At 44.7% G+C, this 26,599-nt stretch overlaps 1 protein-coding gene across 1 annotated transcript in view; it reads right to left on the reverse strand.

The window, feature by feature from the left end:
• Nucleotides 1–26,599, reverse strand: part of LOC139393337 (serine/threonine-protein kinase WNK1-like) — a 212,444-nt gene that overhangs the window by 79,984 nt on the left and 105,861 nt on the right. The window contains exons 3-5 of the mRNA XM_071141971.1: nucleotides 19,903–20,081; nucleotides 15,757–15,977; nucleotides 13,625–13,782 (exon numbers count right to left, since the gene is read on the reverse strand). Of these exons, the coding sequence (XP_070998072.1) occupies nucleotides 13,625–13,782; nucleotides 15,757–15,977; nucleotides 19,903–20,081 (558 nt within the window). The remainder of the gene's footprint in view (nucleotides 1–13,624; nucleotides 13,783–15,756; nucleotides 15,978–19,902; nucleotides 20,082–26,599) is intronic.

A 26,599-nucleotide genomic window follows, 5' to 3' on the forward strand; every position in this document is an offset into this window, starting at 1 on the left:
TCCATTCAGCTGATAAATGTGGATTGGTAAAGAGTTCCATTCAGCTAGAAATATGGATTGGTAAAGAGTTCCATTCAGCTGATAAATATGGATTGGTAAAGAGTTCCATTCAGCTAGAAATATGGATTGGTAAAGAGGTCCATTCAGCTAGAAATATGGATTGGTAAAGAGTTCCATTAAACTAGAAATATGGATTGGTAAAGAGTTCCATTCAGCTGATAAATATGGATTGGTAAAGAGTTCCATTCAGCTAGAAATATGGATTGGTAAAGAGTTCCATTCAGCTGAGAAATATGGATTGATAAAGAGTTCCATTCAGCTAGAAATATGGATTGGTAAAGAGTTCCATTCAGCTGAGAAATATGGATTGGTAAAGAGTTCCATTAAGCTAGAAATATGGATTGGTAAAGAGTTCCATTAAACTAGAAATATGGATTGGTAAAGAGTTCCATTCAGCTGATAAATATGGATTGGTAAAGAGTTCCATTCAGCTAGAAATATGGATTGGTAAAGAGTTCCATTCAGCTGAGAAATATGGATTGATAAAGAGTTCCATTCAGCTAGAAATATGGATTGGTAAAGAGTTCCATTCAGCTGAGAAATATGGATTGGTAAAGAGTTCCATTCAGCTAGAAATATGGATTGGTAAAGAGTTCCATTCAGCTAGAAATATGGATTGGTAAAGAGTTCCATTCAGCTAGAAATATGGATTGGTAAAGAGTTCCATTCAGCTAGAAATATGGATTGGTAAAGAGTTCCATTCAGCTAGAAATATGGATTGGTAAAGAGTTCCATTCAGCTGAGAAATATGGATTGGTAAAGAGTTCCATTCAGCTGATAAATATGGATTGGTAAAGAGTTCCATTCAGCTAGAAATATGGATTGGTAAAGAGTTCCATTCAGCTAGAAATATGGATTGGTAAAGAGTTCCATTCAGCTAGAAATATGGATTGGTAAAGAGTTCCATTCAGCTAGAAATGTGGATTGGTAAAGAGTTCCATTCAGCTAGAAATATGGATTGGTAAAGAGTTCCATTCAGCTAGAAATATGGATTGGTAAAGAGTTCCATTCAGCTAGAAATATGGATTGGTAAAGAGGTCCATTCAGCTGAGAAATATGGATTGGTAAAGAGTTCCATTCAGCTAGAAATATGGATTGGTAAAGAGTTCCATTCAGCTAGAAATATGGATTGGTAAAGAGTTCCATTCAGCTAGAAATATGGATTGGTAAAGAGTTCCATTCAGCTAGAAATATGGATTGGTAAAGAGTTCCATTCAGCTAGAAATATGGATTGGTAAAGAGTTCCATTCAGCTAGAAATATGGATTGGTAAAGAGTTCCATTCAGCTGAGAAATATGGATTGATAAAGAGTTCCATTCAGCTAGAAATATGGATTGGTAAAGAGTTCCATTCAGCTGAGAAATATGGATTGGTAAAGAGTTCCATTCAGCTAGAAATATGGATTGGTAAAGAGTTCCATTCAGCTAGAAATATGGATTGGTAAAGAGTTCCATTCAGCTAGAAATATGGATTGGTAAAGAGTTCCATTCAGCTAGAAATATGGATTGGTAAAGAGTTCCATTCAGCTAGAAATATGGATTGGTAAAGAGTTCCATTCAGCTGAGAAATATGGATTGGTAAAGAGTTCCATTCAGCTGATAAATATGGATTGGTAAAGAGTTCCATTCAGCTAGAAATATGGATTGGTAAAGAGTTCCATTCAGCTAGAAATATGGATTGGTAAAGAGTTCCATTCAGCTAGAAATATGGATTGGTAAAGAGTTCCATTCAGCTAGAAATGTGGATTGGTAAAGAGTTCCATTCAGCTAGAAATATGGATTGGTAAAGAGTTCCATTCAGCTAGAAATATGGATTGGTAAAGAGTTCCATTCAGCTAGAAATATGGATTGGTAAAGAGGTCCATTCAGCTGAGAAATATGGATTGGTAAAGAGTTCCATTCAGCTAGAAATATGGATTGGTAAAGAGTTCCATTCAGCTAGAAATATGGATTGGTAAAGAGTTCCATTCAGCTAGAAATATGGATTGGTAAAGAGTTCCATTCAGCTAGAAATATGGATTGGTAAAGAGTTCCATTCAGCTAGAAATATGGATTGGTAAAGAGTTCCATTCAGCTAGAAATATGGATTGGTAAAGAGTTCCATTCAGCTGATAAATATGGATTGGTAAAGAGTTCCATTCAGCTAGAAATATGGATTGGTAAAGAGTTCCATTCAGCTAGAAATATGGATTGGTAAAGAGTTCCATTCAGCTAGAAATATGGATTGGTAAAGAGTTCCATTCAGCTAGAAATATGGATTGGTAAAGAGTTCCATTCAGCTAGAAATATGGATTGGTAAAGAGTTCCATTCAGCTAGAAATATGGATTGGTAAAGAGTTCCATTCAGCTGAGAAATATGGATTGGTAAAGAGTTCCATTCAGCTAGAAATATGGATTGGTAAAGAGTTCCATTCAGCTAGAAATATGGATTGGTAAAGAGTTCCATTCAGCTAGAAATATGGATTGGTAAAGAGTTCCATTCAGCTAGAAATATGGATTGGTAAAGAGTTCCATTCAGCTAGAAATATGGATTGGTAAAGAGTTCCATTCAGCTAGAAATATGGATTGGTAAAGAGGTCCATTCAGCTGAGAAATATGGATTGGTAAAGAGTTCCATTCAGCTAGAAATATGGATTGGTAAAGAGTTCCATTCAGCTAGAAATATGGATTGGTAAAGAGGTCCATTCAGCTGAGAAATATGGATTGGTAAAGAGTTCCATTCAGCTAGAAATATGGATTGGTAAAGAGTTCCATTCAGCTAGAAATATGGATTGGTAAAGAGATCCATTCAGCTAGAAATATGGATTGGTAAAGAGTTCCATTCAGCTAGAAATATGGATTGGTAAAGAGTTCCATTCAGCTAGAAATATGGATTGGTAAAGAGTTCCATTCAGCTAGAAATATGGATTGGTAAAGAGTTCCATTCAGCTAGAAATATGGATTGGTAAAGAGTTCCATTCAGCTAGAAATATGGATTGGTAAAGAGTTCCATTCAGCTAGAAATATGGATTGATAAAGAGTTCCATTCAGCTAGAAATATGGATTGATAAAGAGTTCCATTCAGCTGAGAAATATGGATTGATAAAGAGTTCCATTCAGCTGAGAAATATGGATTGGTAAAGAGTTCCATTCAGCTAGAAATATGGATTGATAAAGAGTTCCATTCAGCTAGAAATATGGATTGGTAAAGAGTTCCATTCAGCTAGAAATATGGATTGGTAAAGAGTTCCATTCAGCTGATAAATATGGATTGGTAAAGAGTTCCATTCAGCTAGAAATATGGATTGGTAAAGAGTTCCATTCAGCTAGAAATATGGATTGGTAAAGAGTTCCATTCAGCTGAGAAATATGGATTGGTAAAGAGTTCCATTCAGCTAGAAATATGGATTGGTAAAGAGTTCCATTCAGCTGAGAAATATGGATTGATAAAGAGTTCCATTCAGCTAGAAATATGGATTGGTAAAGAGTTCCATTCAGCTAGAAATATGGATTGGTAAAGAGTTCCATTCAGCTAGAAATATGGATTGGTAAAGAGTTCCATTCAGCTGATAAATATGGATTGGTAAAGAGTTCCATTCAGCTAGAAATATGGATTGGTAAAGAGTTCCATTCAGCTAGAAATATGGATTGGTAAAGAGTTCCATTCAGCTAGAAATATGGATTGGTAAAGAGTTCCATTCAGCTGAGAAATATGGATTGGTAAAGAGTTCCATTCAGCTGATAAATATGGATTGGTAAAGAGTTCCATTCAGCTAGAAATATGGATTGGTAAAGAGTTCCATTCAGCTAGAAATATGGATTGGTAAAGAGTTCCATTCAGCTAGAAATATGGATTGGTAAAGAGTTCCATTCAGCTAGAAATATGGATTGGTAAAGAGTTCCATTCAGCTAGAAATATGGATTGGTAAAGAGTTCCATTCAGCTAGAAATATGGATTGGTAAAGAGTTCCATTCAGCTAGAAATATGGATTGGTAAAGAGTTCCATTCAGCTAGAAATATGGATTGGTAAAGAGTTCCATTCAGCTGAGAAATATGGATTGGTAAAGAGTTCCATTCAGCTAGAAATATGGATTGGTAAAGAGTTCCATTCAGCTAGAAATATGGATTGGTAAAGAGTTCCATTCAGCTAGAAATATGGATTGGTAAAGAGTTCCATTCAGCTAGAAATATGGATTGGTAAAGAGTTCCATTCAGCTAGAAATATGGATTGGTAAAGAGTTCCATTCAGCTAGAAATATGGATTGGTAAAGAGTTCCATTCAACTAGAAATATGGATTGGTAAAGAGTTCCATTCAGCTAGAAATATGGATTGGTAAAGAGTTCCATTCAGCTAGAAATATGGATTGGTAAAGAGTTCCATTCAGCTAGAAATATGGATTGGTAAAGAGTTCCATTCAGCTAGAAATATGGATTGGTAAAGAGTTCCATTCAGCTGAGAAATATGGATTGGTAAAGAGTTCCATTCAGCTGAGAAATATGGATTGGTAAAGAGTTCCATTCAGCTAGAAATATGGATTGGTAAAGAGTTCCATTCAGCTAGAAATATGGATTGGTAAAGAGTTCCATTCAGCTAGAAATATGGATTGGTAAAGAGTTCCATTCAGCTAGAAATATGGATTGGTAAAGAGTTCCATTCAGCTGAGAAATATGGATTGGTAAAGAGTTCCATTCAGCTAGAAATATGGATTGGTAAAGAGTTCCATTCAGCTGAGAAATATGGATTGGTAAAGAGTTCCATTCAGCTAGAAATATGGATTGGTAAAGAGTTCCATTCAGCTAGAAATATGGATTGGTAAAGAGTTCCATTCAGCTAGAAATATGGATTGGTAAAGAGTTCCATTCAGCTAGAAATATGGATTGGTAAAGAGTTCCATTCAGCTAGAAATATGGATTGGTAAAGAGTTCCATTCAGCTAGAAATATGGATTGGTAAAGAGTTCCATTCAGCTAGAAATATGGATTGAAAGAGTAAAGAAATATGTTCCATTCAGCTGAGAAATATGGATTGGTAAAGAGTTCCATTCAGCTAGAAATATGGATTGGTAAAGAGTTCCATTCAGCTAGAAATATGGATTGGTAAAGAGTTCCATTCAGCTAGAAATATGGATTGGTAAAGAGTTCCATTCAGCTAGAAATATGGATTGGTAAAGAGTTCCATTCAGCTAGAAATATGGATTGGTAAAGAGTTCCATTCAGCTAGAAATATGGATTGGTAAAGAGTTCCATTCAGCTAGAAATATGGATTGGTAAAGAGTTCCATTCAGCTAGAAATATGGATTGGTAAAGAGTTCCATTCAGCTAGAAATATGGATTGGTAAAGAGTTCCATTCAGCTAGAAATATGGATTGGTAAAGAGTTCCATTCAGCTAGAAATATGGATTGGTAAAGAGTTCCATTCAGCTAGAAATATGGATTGGTAAAGAGTTCCATTCAGCTAGAAATATGGATTGGTAAAGAGTTCCATTCAGCTAGAAATATGGATTGGTAAAGAGTTCCATTCAGCTAGAAATATGGATTGGTAAAGAGTTCCATTCAGCTAGAAATATGGATTGGTAAAGAGTTCCATTCAGCTAGAAATATGGATTGGTAAAGAGTTCCATTCAGCTAGAAATATGGATTGGTAAAGAGTTCCATTCAGCTAGATAAATATGGATTGGTAAAGAGTTCCATTCAGCTAGAAATATGGATTGGTAAAGAGTTCCATTCAGCTAGAAATATGGATTGGTAAAGAGTTCCATTCAGCTAGAAATATGGATTGGTAAAGAGTTCCATTCAGCTAGAAATATGGATTGGTAAAGAGTTCCATTCAGCTAGAAATATGGATTGGTAAAGAGTTCCATTCAGCTAGAAATATGGATTGGTAAAGAGTTCCATTCAGCTAGAAATATGGATTGGTAAAGAGTTCCATTCAGCTAGAAATATGGATTGGTAAAGAGTTCCATTCAGCTAGAAATATGGATTGGTAAAGAGTTCCATTCAGCTAGAAATATGGATTGGTAAAGAGTTCCATTCAGCTAGAAATATGGATTGGTAAAGAGTTCCATTCAGCTAGAAATATGGATTGGTAAAGAGTTCCATTCAGCTAGAAATATGGATTGGTAAAGAGTTCCATTCAGCTAGAAATATGGATTGGTAAAGAGTTCCATTCAGCTAGAAATATGGATTGGTAAAGAGTTCCATTCAGCTAGAAATATGGATTGGTAAAGAGTTCCATTCAGCTAGAAATATGGATTGGTAAAGAGTTCCATTCAGCTAGAAATATGGATTGGTAAAGAGTTCCATTCAGCTAGAAATATGGATTGGTAAAGAGTTCCATTCAGCTAGAAATATGGATTGGTAAAGAGTTCCATTCAGCTAGAAATATGGATTGGTAAAGAGTTCCATTCAGCTAGAAATATGGATTGGTAAAGAGTTCCATTCAGCTAGAAATATGGATTGGTAAAGAGTTCCATTCAGCTAGAAATATGGATTGGTAAAGAGTTCCATTCAGCTAGAAATATGGATTGGTAAAGAGTTCCATTCAGCTAGAAATATGGATTGGTAAAGAGTTCCATTCAGCTAGAAATATGGATTGGTAAAGAGTTCCATTCAGCTAGAAATATGGATTGGTAAAGAGTTCCATTCAGCTGAGAAATATGGATTGGTAAAGAGTTCCATTCAGCTGAGAAATATGGATTGGTAAAGAGTTCCATTCAGCTAGAAATATGGATTGGTAAAGAGTTCCATTCAGCTAGAAATATGGATTGGTAAAGAGTTCCATTCAGCTGAGAAATATGGATTGGTAAAGAGTTCCATTCAGCTATGGCTCTGTATTGAACTGTATATTCAAGTCAGTTTGTCCTTGGCCTGGGTTGCCTGTCTGGTTTAGTGGTTATTTCTTTTTTTTTTTTTTAAATAACATTCCTAAAGAAAATCAGAAGACTGGATAGTAATTTGTTTTCAACGTGAAGCCATGAGAGATTCTGATGCATTTGAGTGATTTTGAGCTTTTTGTATACATCTTTCTTTGCTGTAGATGACCATATAACCGGACAGTACTCTAAGAGTGATAGGACCAGGGACTGACCGTATAACCTATCACTCTTAGAGTACTGTCAGGTTATACGGTCAGTCCCTGGTCCTGACAGTACTCTAAGTGTGATAGGACCAGGGACTGACCGTATAACCGGACAGTACTCTAAGTGTGATAGGACCAGGGACTGACCGTATAACCGGACAGTACTCTAAGAGTGATAGGACCAGGGACTGATTCACCTGATTCAGTGTGCTAGATGTTTCATACTCTGAACATTTTCTTGTAACAGCAACTCCCTTACCCATCTCTGATTCAACCTGAACCCAAGGCAAGTCATCCTCCTCATACCAAGTTGATCAATATAACCTGAACCCAGAAACATTGATGGGAATAGGAGCCATGAACACAGACTCAAACACAGAGACTAATAAAGAAATAACTCAACGAACCAAACCCTTCCTCTTACTACCTCAGTCTCTTCTCTGCAGTACCCCCCCCCCCCCCCCCACATACCACCCCCCCCCCATCAGACAGTCGTATAAAAAGAAAACTGTCAAAACAGTAGAGAAGAAAATGTTCCAGAGAAAGGTAGAGACAGAAAGAGAGAAAAAGAGATTGAGGAAGAGACTTACCGGGATGTGAGAGTGAGAGACAGGTCCGACAGACAGAGAGAGTTGGACTCACTAAACTCTTGTAACCTGGTACATTGAGTTCTGCAGGCTCTGTCCTTTACAGTTCTGAACACAGTGGCTTCTCAGTCTTTACCAACCTCCCCTGTCCCTCCAATCTAGAACCTGTGCTTATATAACATTACACACACACACACACACACGCACAAACCTCCTAGAGATTCCTGGGGCCAAACAAAGTAAGGGATGACAGCGGAAGAGGTAATGGAATTAAGGAGGACCGGTATTCCAATAACAGGGTGATTAAAAAGGCCTCATTACGGATGAAACTCTCACAGTGAACAGAGGTCCTTTAAGCCGGTTACATGCTGGTTCCTTTCTGCCCCCTCACAGAACAGCCAACAATGGAGAGAGACATTAAAAGGTACATTTAAAATGCTTTACAAAAGACCAGAGGCAGAGGGAGGGTGGAGAGACTTGATGTGATGACGGTGTGGGAGGACTAGCAAAGTATGTGAGGGTGAATCCTGTCTTCCAATTAAGTCAAATTGTCACTTAGTCAATGGAGAATCACCCCATTGTGGAAAGAGAAAAGGACTAATTATGATCTTAAAAAAGTCCAATACATCAGCTTTTATCTCAATACCAAATCATTTCTGGGTAACAAATAAGTGCCTTACAGTCATTTGTTTTCAATTAAATTGGTCAAAAAGAAGCAAAAATATAGTTTCTTAGCAAAGAGACATTTCTCAAGCAAGAATTTTACTAGAACTGTCTGGGAGTGTTCTGCGTGGGGAGGATTCATTTTTTATTTGGGCCGTTATTGGCAGAGAGGATTGGAACTCTTTCTTATTGGTCTATTAACTCATTTAGCGCATGGTGATGTCACCATGGAAGGCCAAAACTCCATCCCACCAAAACATGCAGAAATGTCAAAACAGCTCTTCATCTTCCAAACAGCTCTTCATCTTCCAAACAGCTCTTCATCTTCCAAACAGCTCTTCATCTTCCAAACAGCTCTTCATCTTCCAAACAGCTCTTCATCTTCCAAACAGCTATTCATCTTCCAAACAGCTGTTACCCTAAAGGGTCACGATCATCATGTTCTAAATGTCCCGGTATTATTCCAACCTAACGTTCTGACTGCACTTGGCCGTTGACTTGACTTCCCAGCTCTTTATAATTTGAGAGTTAAGGTCAGTTCTCAAAGCTGTGCGTTCCGTTTATACTTCACAGTAGAATTCATATATAAACTGATGTTTTATTTAAATTGCTCTTAAGAATCCGTCTGTCCGGTCTGTCAGATTTAAATAGTCCAGCTCTCCAGCAAACAAACAAAGGGATGAAAATACCCTGGACATTATATACAAATGACTGGACTGGGAGCAAGTTGATGTGTACCAAATGACTGGACTGGGATCAAGCTGCTGTGTACCAAATGACTGGCCTGGGAGCAAGCTGCTGTGTACCAAATGACTGGACTGGGATCAAGCTGCTGTGTACCAAATGACTGGACTGGGAGCAAGCTGCTGTGTACCAAATGACTGGACTGGGAGCAAGCTGCTGTGTACCAAATGACTGGACTGGGAGCAAGTTGATGTGTACCAAATGACTGGACTGGGATCAAGCTGCTGTGTACCAAATGACTGGACTGGGAGCAAGCTGCTGTGTACCAAATGACTGGACTGGGAGCAAGCTGCTGTGTACCAAATGACTGGCCTGGGAGCAAGCTGCTGTGTACCAAATGACTGGACTGGGAGCAAGCAGCTGTGTACCAAATGACTGGCCTGGGAGCAAGCTGCTGTGTACCAAATGACTGGACTGGGAGCAAGCAGCTGTGTGCCAAATGACTGGACTGGGCGCAAGCTGCTGTGTACCAAATGACTGGACTGGGAGCAAGCTGCTGTGTGCCAAATGACTGGACTGGGAGCAAGCTGCTGTGTACCAAATGACACCCTATTTCCTAGATGGGCCCTGGTCAAATTGTAGTGCACTATATAGGTGGCGTTTGGGACGTAGCCAGTGGAACTGTCACTGAGGGTAACAGTCTGAGGCAGGAGGCTGTAATAAGAGTCGGTCTACAGAGCTGGGAGAACAGAGTGACGGGGGAGAGAGACTGGAGCACGCTGGGTCATTATATACCATCAGCGTCATCCAGACACGGTCTGGATTGTGTGTGTGTGTGTGTGTGTGTGTGTAAGTAACATGACAAGACATGATTTTCTTGGGTTGCAGCTCTACAGTCACTGACACAGTATGTCTAAGAGTCAAAGGACTTCATTTTTAACTTCAGTACTTCACATGAAGCCAATTTCTAACCTGACATGATGTATCCACACAACTTTCCTAAAGCAAAATACCTCCAAGAAGTAATGTGATGGATCACTGAGTTGGAGTAACGGGATTGATTCCCAATTGGTCCATTGACCTCTCTTGGTTACTTCAGCTCACATTGATTCCTCTTAACCACATCCAAGGAAATGCCATAGGTTACACGTTAGTTCCCAGCAGCTAAAATCCATACCAATCTGATAGACGGTTCAAGTATTAATAGTCCTGTATTCCCATGACAAATCCCTACTCTGATCCCACAGGGGAATGGCATGCAGAGTCACAGTGACTGGGGGGGGGTCCAGGGAAGCTGCTCTGTCATTATCATAACACAGGATTTACGTCTCCCAGACAACCCTGTGTGGTGACCCCTAAAGCTGAGGTCACCCACCACCGCAATCAGCCATGACGGTCAATAAGCACGGTTCATCACTGACTAGCCGTCTGTCTGTCCTGTACTTAAACATCATTGGGATTTCCTAAAAACCTTACTATAGACTTACACTGATTACATGGAGTAATTCTGAGTACATGGGAGCTTGGTTTTGACCAGCAGGGTTATGTAAACACATATCACAATGACGAGATCAGTCAAAGAGAAGGAAAAGACTGTCACATCTGTCTGCATGATGAGATCATCTCATGGCAGTAACACAAAAAGACAGTGATTACATTTCCCATCCACCCGGCCATCCACCCGGCCATCCACCCGGCTATACCTACAAGTGTTTCTGGTTGCAGAGTTGTGTCGTGTGATTAAAACCTACAGGACTCTAAGGAGGGATCAAAGCTTAACGGATGAACTGGTGTAAAGGGGAGGGCAGCCCCCAACACATAGTCCAGTCTCCCCTCAGAGAATGTCTTCCTGCCAGCCCCTGTCCACTAGAATACCAAGCACTAGATGAGGTGGCATCCTTCAGCTGCTGTCTACAACTCTCCACAGTCCCCTTTCCAACAGGCCATTATGGAAGCCCTTCACAGCTAACATGAGGGCTGTGTCCTTCCTCTCTCCCTGGGATTCTGTGGCCCCTTAGGATGGACAGGATATCCTGTGAGGAGGGGGGAGTCGGTACAGAGGAAGGGGGAGCCGGTACAGAGGAGGGGGGAGCCAGTACAGAGGAGGGGGGAGCCGGTACAGAGGAGGGGGGAGCCGGTACAGAGGAGGGGGGAGCCGGTACAGAGGAGGGGGGAGCCGGTACAGAGGAGGGGGGAGCCGGTACAGAGGAGGGGGGAGCCGGTACAGAGGAGGGGGGAGTCGGTACAGAGGAGGGGGGAGCCGGTACAGAGGAGGGGGGAGCCGGTACAGAGGAGGGGGGAGCCGGTAGAGAGGAGGGGGGAGTCGGTACGGAGGAGGGGGGAGCCGGCACGGAGGAGGGGGGAGCCGGCACGGAGGAGGGGGGGAGCCGGTACAGAGGAGGGGGGAGCCGGTACAGAGGAGGGGGGGAGTCGGTACAGAGGAGGGGGGGGGAGTCGGTACAGAGGAGGGGGGTGTCGGTACAGAGGAGGGGGGCGTCGGTACAGAGGAGGGGGGGTCGGTACAGAGGAGGGGGGCGTCGGTACAGAGGAGGGGGGGGGGGGGGGGGAGTCGGTACAGAGGAGGGGGGAGTCGGTACAGAGGAGGAGGGGGGAGTCGGTACAGAGGAGGAGGGGGGAGTCGGTACAGAGGAGGAGGGGGGAGTCGGTACAGAGGAGGGGGAGTCGGTACAGAGGAGGGGGGAGCCGGTACGGAGGCGGGGGCGGGGGTACAGAGGCTGGGGCGGGGGTGCCGGTACAGAGGAGTCAGAGAGGAGGGATGGGGCCTGTCTGTGTGTTGAAGACATGACAGAGAGAGAGCCTTGCTGACACTGAGGACAACTGGAGGACTGAGTTTTAGGTAATTGAAGAAAAGTGATTCGGAACAGAACGTAGCACAAAACCTCTATGGTATTTGGAGTATTTCAGGATTGCTCTTCCTGCAGAATGATTTCACCAGTGTGGGGGTTAGCCTGCCTATACTGGCTTTACTGGTTGACTGAGGAATTCCCACACTTGAGGTCAGTAAAGGCTGTCTGGACAAATCACAGAACCGTCTGTGATCTACATAAGCAGCTGAGGAAGCATGGAATGCAGACAGGTTTGCCCTCTACTTCTCTTAAAACAAGTTCACACCACAGGACAGTAGACCCACCGTCTCCCCCTACTGGTGACCTTCACAGAATCCCTCACTGAGCCTCTGGGTTTGTCCCCTAGGGTGCCATGGGCTGTACATAGGACATAGGGTGTAGTTTGGGACAGTCAGAAAGCCTTCCTCTTTTTCCATCTATTGCAGTAGCATCATGTGACCGTGGCCACGGCTCCATCTAAACCAGACAGAAGCTCATGACTGCTTCTATTTTACCGGAGAGGAAACAACCCAATTTGAGGAAAGAGAAAATAGAAAATGAAAGGTCATCAGTTAATAACAGATGAGATAAAGAGATGTGGGGTGGCGCAGGCAGAGGGAACCTAGGGAGATTATACAGAGGAGAGGCAGTAAGCACAGGACTAGCCTGGTCCCAGATCTGTTTGTGCAGTCAGTTGGCGAGTCAGCACCAACAGATCTGGGAACAGGTTAGCACAGAAAGGCCATGCCTCGTCACACAGCCACTGATGATGAGGAATAACAAGACTCAAATGTCCTCTCTGCACTCAGGAAGGCCTTCCTCATTCTCAGTGCTTGGTAATAGTACTACAATTGGGTCAGCTAGGTCTCCGGATCTATATGTTTACCAAATCAGCAAACTGGCGAGACCAGCACATTAGGGGAACTATTGTAAACATCTCAGTTACAACAAATACAATGTGATGTGCTGTATGTGAATACAGGCCTGGATTCTGTAGTGGAGTGAAGCGGTCGTTCCCTGGCAACCAGACTAGCAACAGTAAAAGTCAGATAACATCTACAACGTCATTATTAGTTATTAGTCCCATTCAGAGTTGGACAGTTGAATCCTTGTAAAAACCTGACCATTTCAAAGCTAGACGCTCCTCCCAGTGTCAGAGTCCCAGTTCAACAGCCGATGGCAGACATCTGAATGGTGGAAGCCATTGTGTAACTGCGGAGGCAGAATGGTTCCCCAATCTCAACACCGTAAATGATATGCTGCTTGCTGGGGTTGGCTGGGTGACTATAGGGGAATGGAGAATACCTGGCGGCACAAAGCAAGGAGGGTGTGTGTGTGTGTGTGTGTGTGTGTGTGTGTGTGTGTGTGTGTGTGTGTGTGTGTGTGTTAAACTCCCTGCCCCTGGGGGGGGGGGGGAGGTGGATGAGGACGTGGAGTCCTCCTCCCTAGTGATCAAACATGAGCTTTATGTTCGACTGAGACCATAAAGAACAAACCACACAGACACATACAGGCCTAGTGTATGTGAGACTGACTGCAACCCAGAGGAATGAGAGACACAGAGAGACACAGAACAAGAAAAAAACTAGAGAGAGGGTGGAGAAGAGGAGAGGAAGAGAGGAACGGCAGCTAGAAGAGAAAGAGTGTAATTGGCAATGACATCCAGAAGGGGAGAGGATGGAGGGGGGAGGGGCTGGACCAAGGAATTTTAAGATGGAGGACACTTACGCTGGTGACTCGGCGGTAGATCTGTGCAGCGTTCTGGCACTCGGAGTAGGGGTACTCTGAGGTGGCCATCTCCAGCATGCACATCCCAAAGGCATACACATCCACTGACTCGTCGTACTTCTCCTCATACATCTCAGGGGCCATGAACTCTGGGGTACCTTGAAACGGATCAAAACGGAACGGGTTCAGAACTCTCTGTGCCTCACACTGCTGTGTCTCCTCCGGCCCAACTCACCCAAGAGGGCCAGAGGGGAGAGGAGGAAAGGACGAAGCCACGGGACAGGCCGCCGACGTACCACCTGCGAGGAGAGAGACAGAAGAGAGAGCGGAGAGGGGGAATGGTGGGAGCAAAATAAATAAATCAAATAAATAAATAAAAGAGAAGGGGGAAGCTGGCTTCAGTTTAGTCAGAATTGAAACAAGCACAAGTTTTTCTCTGTAAGGCCTTTTATTGGGGCTAAGAGAGAGAAGGGGGGGACAGGTGCACAGAACATGCTGATTGGCCCTTGTGCTGACACTTTGTAATCAAGCAATTGGGAGCAGTCTGGTTAGAGAAGACTCAAACAGGAGAGGGGTTGAGAGGACGACAGGTTGTTAGGCAGACAGACAGGTAAATGTAAGTTCAATCCCCTCCCCATTCAGACACAAACGCCTGATTGGATAGCTTTGTAACAGCTGAGTCTGAAATAGCCAATCGAGGGCCTTTATTACTACATGTGTCCTACTGGTACGGTTATCAACGTAGCTATGGAACTAACTTGTGTCAAAACCTCACCTTTCACAGAGAAACACGATACATGTCTTAGTGTCACTTACCTGTTAGTTGACCTGTTGGAAGCAAATGTTAGAGTAGGTTGGTTAGGCCCTGAGATAAAGCCCATCCCATAGCTACAGACTGAACTAAACAGCTCTGTTCCGTGCACCTGGTGACACTGGTAAGAAGCAAAGGTCTTACACAGAGAAACTATTATTTAGATTTTTTTGTAGACGTTTATTTAATGTTTATTTTCACTTACCAGAACCACTTACTGTGACTGCAGTACATATGATATTATTACCCAGTACTGCAGAATGAGGGAGAGCCTGCATGTTTTAAATACTCAAAGAGCATAGATAGACAAAAAAGAAAACAGGTTGATTAAGGGGGAAAAGCTAGATGAGCAGATAGAGATGGCCGTATCAGGTGATCTTAAAACGCTGAGGGGGAGAACACAAAACCCACGAGGAAAACATTTCACAGAGAGAGAGATGTTACTGCATCTGAAATGGTCCCCTATTCCCTATATAGTGCACTACTTTTGACCAGAGCCCTATGGGAGCCCTACGGGCACTGTTCAAAAGTAGTGCACTATATAGTGAATAGGGGGCCATTTCAGGAACATTCATTATCATTGTCAGCATGTGCATCTTAGATTTTAAATCAGGCTTAAAGTAAACAAACCACAGGTCTCCACCCAAACCCAAAGAGAAAATATGTTTTTTACCCACAAGAGGGGAAAACTCCACATTTATTGTCAACAGTTGTGGGATTTCACGATGTGGCTAAAGACCTGCTGTCATTAGGGCAATTTACAAGCTCCAACACACCACAGTTTATGGAAAGTTAGAGTGCTTTCACCTGCCTAATATGAATTTCAATTATCTTTTTCTGGCGTAACTGATTGTTTTCAGATGGGGGAACAGAGACCAAAACAGTGTTTTCCCCTTGTTAAAACAGGGAACTGGATGGCACAGCAGAGCCGGGGTGGCTCCCCAGTTTCACCGCCAGACCAGTCAAACACAACCAGCCCTGGAGGAAACTGGAGGCCCACGGAGTACTACGGTCAGGGAGAGCCAGGCGCTGAAAACCTGTGGTCAGCTTACGACAAACAGTGGTTGGAATCTTAAACACTTTTTAAAAAGAAGTCTATTTTACTTTTGTCCAGTCCCTCCAACCCCGTCACCCGAAACCCTCACATTCCCTTCCAGAAGGTGTCAATTTAAATCCTAATATATTTTAAATTCAACCATCTGTGGGGAGGTCGGAAGGGACGAGGGAATGGATCTGGCTTTGACACAGGTGTTGGGGTGGAAAGTGAAAGGTCAAGGGTCAAAGGGTTAAAATGTCAGTAAATCAGCCTATGTGGTTGTACCTATGACACTCTTGGCGAAGGAGGCCCGTTTGAGCGTAGCCAATCCCAGGTCTCCTATCTTGACAGAGCCAGTGGGGCCAGTGATGAAGATGTTGTCACACTTCAGGTCCCTGTGAATGATGGGAGGAGCCCGGGTGTGGAGGAAGTGGAGCCCCTTTAGGATCTGACGACACCAGCTACGTAGAACCTTGATCTTCATCACCTTGAACCGCTTCAGATACCTAGAACACAATAAGAACAAACCGTAATGAGACTGTGGGACATTTCTAACCAGTGTTGTTCTGATATAGCTGACGAACCATCATCTTCAGCACCTTGAACCTCTTCATGTACAGTACCTACAACACATTTTAAATATTCATTTAGCCAGTAAAAGTTATCATTATAAATGTAAGGTAAAGCATTGAGAACAAATGAGCTTTTACAATAAAACAAGCAGTGGTGAGATGAGGTGTAACATGTCTATCAGGTGTTACAGGTGATTAATGATTATTAAAGTAACCATCACTGATGAGGAGTGATCACTGGTCTCATGTACAGGACCAGTCAATAGTTTGGACACACCTACTCATTCAAGGGTTTTTTCTCTCTTTATTTTTTACTATTTTCTACATTGTAGAATAAGAAAGACATCAAAACTATGAAATAAAATATATGGAATCATGTAGTAACCAAAACAGTATTACACAAATCAAAATATATTTTATATTTGAGATTCTTCAAAGTAGCCACCCTTTTCATTCTCTCAACCACAAAGACACAGCGGTTGGAACCAAACATCTCAAATTTGGACTCAAACCAAAAGGATTTTTAGTAGTGATTTCTTTGCAGCAATTCGACCATGAAGGCCTGATTTACGCAGTCTCCTGCTTCCTGTGAAGCAATTATTTGGGCTGCAATTTCTGAGGTTGGTAACTCTAATGAACGTATCCTCTGCAGCAGAGGTAACTCTGGGTCTTCCTGTCCAGTGGCGGTCCTCATGAGAGCCAGTTTCATCATAGCGCTTGATGGTTTTTGCGACTGCACTTGAAGAAACTTTCAAAGTTCTTGAAGTTTTCCAGATTGTCTGACCTTCCCGGACATTTCTGGGGGGAATGGCCCTAGCCCTCACCCTCCGATCCAACAGGTCCCAGACATTTCTGGAGGGAATGGCCCTAGCCCTCACCCTCCGATCCAACAGGTCCCAGATGTGCTCAATGGGATTGAGATCCGGGCTCTTCGCTGGCCATGGCAGAACACTGACATTCCTGTCTTGCAGAAAATCACAAACAGAACGAGCAGTATGGCTGGTGGCATTGTCATGCTGGAGGGTCATGTCAGGATGAGCCTGCAGGAAGGGTACCACATGAGGGAGGAGGATGTCTTCCCTGTAACGCACAGCGTTGAGATTGCCTGCAATGACAACAAGCTCAGTCCGATGATGCTGTGACACACCACCCCAGACCATGACGGACCCTCCACCTCCAAATCGATCCCGCTCCAGAGTACAGGCCTTGGTGTAACGCTCATTCCTTCGACGATAAACACAAGTCCGACCATCACCCCTGATGAGACAAAACCGCGACTCGTCAGTGAAGAGCACTTTTTGCCAGTCCTGTCTGGTCCAGCGACGGTGGGTTTGTGCCCATAGGCGACGTTGTTGCCGGTGATGTCTGGTGAGGACCTGCCTTACAACAGGCCTACAAGCCCTCAGGCCAGCCTCTCTCAGCCTATTTTGGACAGTCTGAGCACTGATGGAGGGATTGTGCGTTCCTGGTGTTGCCATCCTGTACCTTTCCCGCAGGTGTGATGTTCGGATGTACTGATCCTGTGCAGGTGTTGTTACACGTGGTCTGCCACTGCGAGGATGATCAGCTGTCCGTTCTGTCTCCCTGTAGCGCGGTCTTAGGTGTCTCTCACAGTACGGACATTGCCCTGGCCACATCTGCAGTCCTCATGCCTCCTTGCAGCATGCCTAAGGAATGTTCACGCAGATGAGCAGGGACCCTGAGCATCTTTCTTTTGGTGTTTTTCAGAGTCAGTAGAAAGGCCTCTTTAGTGTCCTAAGTTTTCATAACTGTGACCTTAATTGCCTACCGTCTGTAAGCTGTTAGTGTCTTAGCGACCGTTCGTCAGATGCATGTTCATTAATTGTTTATGGTTCATTGAACAAGCATGGGAAACAGTTTTTTAACCCTTTACAATGAAGATCTGTGGAGTTATTAGGATTTTAACAAATTATCTTTGAAAGACAGGGTACTGAAAAATGTATTTTTGCATTTCTATATATATTACACATACATAATATTTTCTACATGCTTTATAATATATCTGGTTTTAGTTGTTTAAGTTTACACTGAAAACGTCCATTTCTAAAAACCCTGTTTGGACTTAGCAGGCCCGAACAAACACTTAGGCGGCCCGCCCAAGGATTTAAATGGCAGACAAATCCCTGGTGTGTATACGTGCACCTGTGTTTAGACTACATGTGTGTATCTGGATCAGTACCCTGAGTGTTACAGTGCCAGACCTCAGTGTCTTGTCTTTCTGCACTGGGCTCAGGCTCCCATGTTTTTCTTCCATCAGCTTTAAAGATAGTTTCTGTTTTTCCACACATTTAATTCATAGCCATATACAAGTCTTACTTCCATAACAGACACAGTGTTACAGGAAGTGGATAATCTAGGCCATGACAATATCACAAGCAGTGGATAATGTAGGCCATGACAGTGTTACAGGAAGTGAATAATCTAGGCCGTGACAGTGTTACATGAAGTGGATAATCTAGGCCATGACAGTGTTACAGGAAGTAGATAATCTAGGCCATGACAGTGTTACAGGAAGTGGATAATCTAGGCCATGACAGTGTTACCGTCCCCATAGTGAAGGTACAGTCGTTTGGGACACAGCACACTGACTCTTCCACAGGAGGGAGCTGCTGGTCTGGTCCAGAGTCCTGAGCTGCACTGTCTGTCCTGTTGTGGGCCCAGACAGACTAGCACCACATGGTCAGTACTGGTACCACACCACAGCAGATTGGACAGGCAGCCACACTGACACCCTCTCGTTTAGTCTTAGTCTGTCGCTCTCTCTCGTTCTCTGTCTCTCTCCATCCTCACTGTCTGTCTCTCTCCATCCTCTCTCTCGTTCTCTGTCTCTCTCCATCCTCACTGTCTGTCTCTCTCTCTGTCTCTCTCCATCCTCACTGTCTGTCTCTCTGTCTCTCTCCATCCTCACTGTTTGTCTCGCTCTCTGTCTCTCTCCATCCTCTCTGTCTGTCTGTCTCGCTCTCTCCCCTCCCCCTCACTTTGTCTGTCGCTCTCTCTCGTTCTCTGTCTCTCTCCATCTTCACCGTCTGTCTCGCTCTCTCTCCTCCCCCTCACTTTGTCTGTCTGCCTGTCTCTCTCACTCTACCTCAGTCTCGCTCCCTCCCTCCGCCTCTCTATCAAGAATGTGAGGAATCTGCAGCAGCAGCAGCTGGCAGGTGGGCAGCTCTCCCACAATGCATCAGTCCCATGGAAGGTGGGGTGGTGGGCGGCACGCAGTCCGTTGCCCATTTCTACTGTAGCTGTCTGCTCTACATTCAGGTTTTATTGTTACCACAAACACCACTGGGCCAGACCCAACCCTTACTGGCCTGGTACCCCCCTGTCCTGTCTGCTTCTGTTCGCTCTACATTGTCAGGGGTTTTGTCATGTGTGTGTGTCTGTGTGTGGCTCTAGTGTGCCAGACCGAGTGTAGACTAGCTAGCAGCAGGGAGGTAGGGAGATGGACATGCGTCCTGGGCATGGTGAGACAACAGCATCCTGTTAAGAGGTACCACTCTGCTCTCAGGGCTCACACACAGCTGTGAAGTGCTTATTATGGAACACTCACAAAGCCCTATTTTGACTAGCAGATGTGACTACGCATAATATGAAGGTTATGGAACAAGGAAAAGGTTTAGTAGAAGGACAAATAACATTAAGACATTTCCTTTGACATTTTCATATCTCCGTTGGTGGCAGAGAACAACAGTAGGGGGGGATGAGACGGCAGAGGTTGACGACTGGAGAGGTGGACGTTCACCAAAATGTTTAGTGTGTCTGTCTGTGTCTGTGTGTGTGTGTGTGTGTGTGTGTGTGTGTGTGTGTGTGTGTGTGTGTGTATATATATAGTACTACTCACGTTTTGAGGGTGCCTGATGTCATTAGCTCTGTGACCAGCACGATGCACTTGGAGTTCTTTCCTTTGGAGGGAGACTCCCAGGAGTCGTAGAAGCGTACAATGTTATGGTGCTGCAGACCCTTCAGCATCTCAGCCTCCTCCTTGAACCTCTGACGCTCCGTCTTAGACAGCTTACGATCCTGTCGGAGAGAGCAGGAGAAACATCTAGCAAACAATAGATTTCACATTCCATTTCCTGTTGTCTTGACACATAATGCTTTACAATAACCCAGCCTAAAGTATAGGACAGAACCCAATCAATCAATTGTTCATAAAGTCCTTTTTACATCAGCAGTTGTCACAAAGACAGTGTTTCACAGTAACCCTGCCTAGTCAAGCCATGAACCACACAGGAAGAACTGAGAAAACAAAAACAAACAGACTAGCTAGGGAACCTACACACTTCTCAGTTGTCCTATTTTAACAGCCTGGGTCCCTCTAACTTAATGGGAATACCAGTGCTGGCCTGCACCATAAACCATATATGCACCGGCCATTGCGGTCAGGGAAACACTAATAAACATTGCTGTACATTTAAAAAGAGTGAGTTTGAGGGGTTTGACTTGTTTTACGGAGATTCCATGTTTGTGGTTTAGAAATATCTTGGTCCTGCTAAACGGACACTTGGGGTTTTCAGCAATGAGGCCCTTTAACAACTTCCCCAGAATCAGATTAACTAGTTGATACCATTTTAAGGTCTGTGTCAAGTATGAAGGAAGTTAGAAGTAGTTTCTCGAGCCAATGCTAACAAGTGTTAGTGCAATGACTGAAAGTCTATGGGTATCTGCTAGCCCGCGAGTTAGCAATTGCGCTAACGCAAGTTAGCAATTTGCTTCAAACCGCACGCAAACACATAAAAATGGTATCCACGAGTTCATCTGACTCTGGGGGGACCCCAAAGTATCCCTTTTAAGGTCAGAGTTCAGTTCAGGGGCCAGGTGTTAGAAGGCCAGTGGAGAGTCACCCTGTGTGGCCCTGGCCTATAGAGGTGAGTCACCCACAGTCACCTCCCCCTGGCCAGATCGGCTTGGCACAACATTGCGTCATCTCTTTTCTTTTCCACATACACAGGCAGGCAGAGATAGAGAGATAGGGTGGGAGGAGGCCCTATCGGTCCACAAACCTAGTCATTAATCATCCTCATTCCTTCCTGGTCAGATGGATTATATCAAAAGCAGACAGGGTTCAGCCTTCAGTTTCACAAAAAAGGTCAGACATCTATTTGTTTCATTATGGCCTTATTTTCCAGCCCAGAAAAAACAAAAAGTCTACTTCCGTCGAGGATATGATGGTTTTAATCCGCTGATGGGGGTAAGGATGGGGTTGCTCTGAAATCTGCACCTGGGGCATTACATGAGGATGGATTAGAACAATGCCTGGTGAAAGCACTAAAGCAATTGTATTTCCGGGGATTTTAGTTTTGGCATTAGCAGTGATTTAGTCCTTTTAGCTGGCAGAGACAGGCATTACTAGCCTGGGTCTCTAGACAATCTGCCAGCATCACTGGCTACCCTACAGAAGAAGAAACCAAGTGTATTTGTGTCCGTATCGGTCTGTGTGCGTCTTTCACCTGTGCAGCCATAAAGCCCAGGTCAGTTCAAGCCACCTAAATCCACCAGCAGGAGGACCCTCAGTGTCACCAAAGCACAGATGCAACTCATTAAGCCAAGTCATTACCCGGTTTCAGAGGGATCAGGTTCTGTGTATGGAAACACAGCAGGGAAGGTGGGTCTGAGAACACACTCAGCCCAGATGAGACCATTAGACATTAAGCAGCTCTAACGAGGATCAGGGGTCCCAGGGCCATCAGGGGTCCCAGGGCCATCAGGGGTCCCAGGGCCATATACACATTAGCTTTGGAAAGACGGAGTTGGAAATAAAGGTTCCACCTGGATACTACCAATATTTATAAAAGGGACATTTCAAAACTGATCTGCTTCATATTTACCATGTCCAGCACCACCCCAACATCCATCTGAAAATGGCACGTTTCTATGTTCTGTAGTAAAAGGAGGAAGATGCAAATGCCTCCTCATAATTGGTAAAAAAACAAAAAAAAATGAAAGAATAAGAATAAGAACAGTCTTATAAATGAGGGTTATTTCAGATGACACCTAGCTATATAGTTAACTAGCTAAATAAAGCTACTGAAACAGATTGTCGTTTTTCTATGTTTTTGGTTTAGAACATTGCTTCCATCAATGAGCTAGCTTTTCTTTAAATGACCAGCACTGTAGGTGCGCTAGACAACTTTACCAGCGTCATAGCATATGTATCGATGAATCGTTGTGACATGAAATACGAGTGTAATCGATGTGTAATAACTATCTAATAAATGTATGAACGCATTAAATGATTATGTGACGTGCAGTCAATACTCAGGTCCTGATTGGTCAACGAGTCTATTTGACACGTCAAATAGTATATTTTCTGACACCAAAGACCCGAAAGACGTTCCATAGAAATCCTGGTTGAGACTGAACAAATGAACAAAGAAACAGCACAGCAAGTAAGTGACAGAATTAGGGTTTGATTATGTTTTACTAGTAACGGGGACATACATAAATGCCAACAAAATAACTTTTTGGTCAGTGTGTGTGTGTGTGTGTGTGTGTGTGTGTGTGTGTGTGTAACCTTTATTTAAGTAGACAAGTCAGTTAAGAACAAATACTTATTTACAATGACGGTCTACACCGGCCAAACCTGGACGACGCTGGGCCAATTGTGCGCCGCCCTATGGGACTCCCAATCACGGCCGGATGTGATACAGCCTGGATTTGAACCAGGGACTGTAGTGATGCCTCTTGCACTGAGATGCAGTGCCTTAGACCGCTGTGTCCATGTGTGTGTGTTAACTATTTAACTGTACTAGAATGCCTAAAAGGCGCTAAAATTGTAAATATCGGTTATCGGTATCGTTTTTTCTGAGCAAGAACATTTTGGAAATCGGTATCGGCCCGAAAATGTCATATCGGTGAATCACTCATTTTAATATATGTTGATGGTGCTGGAGATGGACATTTCCCTTTAAAAGTCTTCTGTGCAGCCTCCCGGGTGGCACAGTGGTCTAAGGCACTGCATCGCTGTGCTGGCTGTACCACCAGAGATTCTGGGCTCGACCAGGTTGCCAGCACGCTGACCAGGATGTGCGTTGTGTCAAGAAGCAGTGCCGCGACCGGGAGGTCCATGGGGCGACGCACAATTGACCCAGCGTCGTCCGGGTTAGGGAGGGTTTGGCCGGCAGGGATATCCTTGTCTCATCGCGACTCCTGTGGCGGGCCGGACGCCGTGCACGCTGACCAGGTCACCAGGTGTACGGTGTTTCCTCCGACACATTGGTGCGGCTGGCTTCCGAGTTGGATGTGCGTTGTGCGAAGGCTCTCGACCTTCGCCTCTCCCGAGTCTGTACGGGAGTTGCAGCGATGAGACAAGACTGTAACTACCAATTGGATACCACGAAATTGGGAAGGAAAAAAAAGAAAATAATTGTGCCAATTTTGCCGAATTCCAAATAAAACATGGAACAAAAATATGTCCAAAAAAAACCCGGCAAGAAATGTGCCATCCAGTCAAAGTGTGAGAACTGAAGAGGGGGGTTGGCAAGGCTTATCATGTTCGTCTCCAGTGTGAGAACTGAAGAGGGGGGTTGGCAAGGCTTGTCATGTTCGTCTCTGCCACCTCTGTACTGTCTGCCTCGTCTTCTTCCACCACGGTGGCTAACCACAAAAGACACATTTAGCACACTGCTGCTTAGAATACAACACAGGTGTTTGTTTGTGCATTACAAACCATGACATGTGACCTGACTGTGGACTAGATTAAGCACATGTGCAAAATAGCTCAGAATGCATTAACTCTTTAATGACATCACTAACACACGCAGAATGGTTAGCTATAGGAGTGTGTCATCGGCCGGGCCACTGGCCTCTCCCGTGTTAAATTCAAAGAGAGAGAGAGAGAGACTTAGTGGTAGCAAACCAGTTCCTCCCTGATCTCCAAGTCACAAGGTGTCCTACTTCAGGTTTGACCAGTGACCACAAGGGCTAAGTTTAACAACATAAGACCACAGTAGAGAACCAGACCACAGCACACAGAGCAGCAAGTCAGACAGGTTCCATCCTTCAACAAGGAAAGGAAACATGGAGCCAAAAGGTGGTGCTGTACATGATTCCAAGACAAAATCCTACTACCCTGGTCCCAGATCTGTTTTGTGCTGTCTTGCCAACTCATGTGGTCATTGGCTAATGGCTATAGGCACTGCAGCCCAAACAGATCTGGAGCAGGCTAAATCCTGTGGTTCTCTGTGGCACGTGGAGCTCGGCGTGGAAGCTCTTTCATCTGTGAAATACACACCAACAACCAGGCAGGTCAGGCTTCAGCCGGCCTGTTACACCTTCAGATGCCCTCCACATCACCCCAACACGCCTGACCCTGCACTCGGCCAGATGCCCTCCACATCACCCCAACACGCCTGACCCTGCACTCGGCCAGATGCCCTCCACATCACCCCAACACGCCTGACCCTGCACTCGGCCAGATGCCCTCCACATCACCCCAACACGCCTGACCCTGCACTCAGCCAGATGCCCTCCACATCACCCCAACACGCCTGACCCTGCACTCAGCCAGATGCCCTCCACATCACCCCAACACGCCTGACCATGCACTCAGCCAGATCCCCTCCACATCACCCCAACACGCCTGACCCTGCACTCAGCCAGATCCCCTCCACATCACCCCAACACGCCTGACCCTGCACTCAGCCAGATGCCCTCCACATCACCCCAACACGCCTGACCCTGCACTCAGCCAGATGCCCTCCACATCACCCCAACACGCCTGACCCTACACTCAGCCAGATGCCCTCCACATCACCCCTGACCCTACACTCAGCCAGATGCCCTCCACATCACCCCTGACCCTACACTCAGCCAGATGCCCTCCACATCACCCCTGACCCTGCACTCAGCCAGATGCCCTCCACATCACCCCTGACCCTGCACTCAGCCAGATGCCCTCCACATCACCCCTGACCCTGCACTCAGCCAGATGCCCTCCACATCACCCCTGACCCTGCACTCAGCCAGATGCCCTCCACATCACCCCTGACCCTGCACTCAGCCAGATGCCCTCCACATCACCCCTGACCCTGCACTCAGCCAGATGCCCTCCACATCACCCCTGACCCTGCACTCAGCCAGATGCCCTCCACATCACCCCTGACCCTGCACTCAGCCAGATGCCCTCCACATCACCCCTGACCCTGCACTCAGCCAGATGCTCTCTCAGTCAAACAATCAGACGCGTATCCCCTGGACCCGGTTCATTTTCCACATACAAAGTTTGTGTGTGTTGCAATCGCAAACCCCTGGCTCTCCTCTCCTCCCTCTCATCTTCACATCTTGCTATCTGTAGTTTCTCCTCCTCTTTCCTTCCTCCTCCTCCTCCACATAGAACTTTAGTGTTCCAAACCCCTGGCTCTCCACTCCTCTCCTCCCTCTCATCTTGCTATCTGTAGTTTCTCCTCCTCTTTCCTTCCTCCTCCTCCTCCACATAGAACGTTAGTGTTCCAAACCCCTGGCTCTCCTCCTACTCCCTCCTCCTGGTCTGGGCATGGAGATAAACAAGCAGTTGGCCAGGCTCTCCATCCAGAAAACAAGCCCTCTCCAGCCCAGAGGGAGCCAGATACAACAGAGGACCTGATCCCTGCCTCACCACTGGCTCAGACTAACAGCTAAACTCACCCCCTCGTACATACTGAACCAACCTCCAATGAAAACAATCCTTCCAAAGCTCTCCAGTGTGTACGTATGTGTGTGTGTACGGAGAGGCAGATCAGCCAAATCCACAATGGAATTAATATGCTTTGTATTTCTCTCGCTCTGCTTTCTCTGTGGAAAATGATCCAATGTTATTCCCAGTCCTTAGGGACATCTCCAAGCCAAGCATCAGTGCAGTAATCTGGGGCCAGTTGTTTTCAGTTAGTGTGTGTGTGTGTTTAGGTGTCTGTGTGTGTGGAATGTGCATGCTCGTGTGTGTGTCTGTGTGTGTGTGTGTGTGTGTGTGTGTGTGCCAGGATATGAGAACAGAGGGGTGTGTGGTATTACTGGTCAGAGTCAGGGCTGGGCCTGGAGGGCATTGATAAATTCCTTCTCCATTTCCACATATCAAATATTAATACAGATGGGGAAATGGCTGGAAGGCTGGGATCAGAGTGGCTAGTCACCATTTCCAAGGATTTGTGGTGGTCAGAATTACTGGCAGGGCAGGCAGTGAGTGGTGCTGTATGGACCATATAAATAGAATTAGTAGAATGGTCAAAGCCTAGAAGTAGAATTAGTAGAATGGTCAAAGCCTAGAAATATAATTCGTAGAATGGTAAAAGCCTCCCCAGACCATGGATATTCGACTGGAATGGGAATGTTCATTGTAGAAAGTCCATTTCTATGGCTATGTACAGTACGCCCACTCCCAGTCAAGGTTATTGTGGCAGCACAGGGAGAAAGCACTCTCAGAAGGCAATGGGTTAATGGGTTCAACCAAGAGATATAGTTCAATCAATTCAGAGCACTATATCCATTATATGACTGACAGTGAGATAAGGCAACAACAGGACGGGTGAGGCCATCAAAGCTCACCCACCAGACCGGTCACAGAG

The sequence above is a fragment of the Oncorhynchus clarkii genome, chromosome 33 (assembly GCF_045791955.1).
Source record: "Oncorhynchus clarkii lewisi isolate Uvic-CL-2024 chromosome 33, UVic_Ocla_1.0, whole genome shotgun sequence".
In the NCBI taxonomy this organism is placed as follows: Eukaryota; Metazoa; Chordata; class Actinopteri; order Salmoniformes; family Salmonidae; genus Oncorhynchus; species Oncorhynchus clarkii.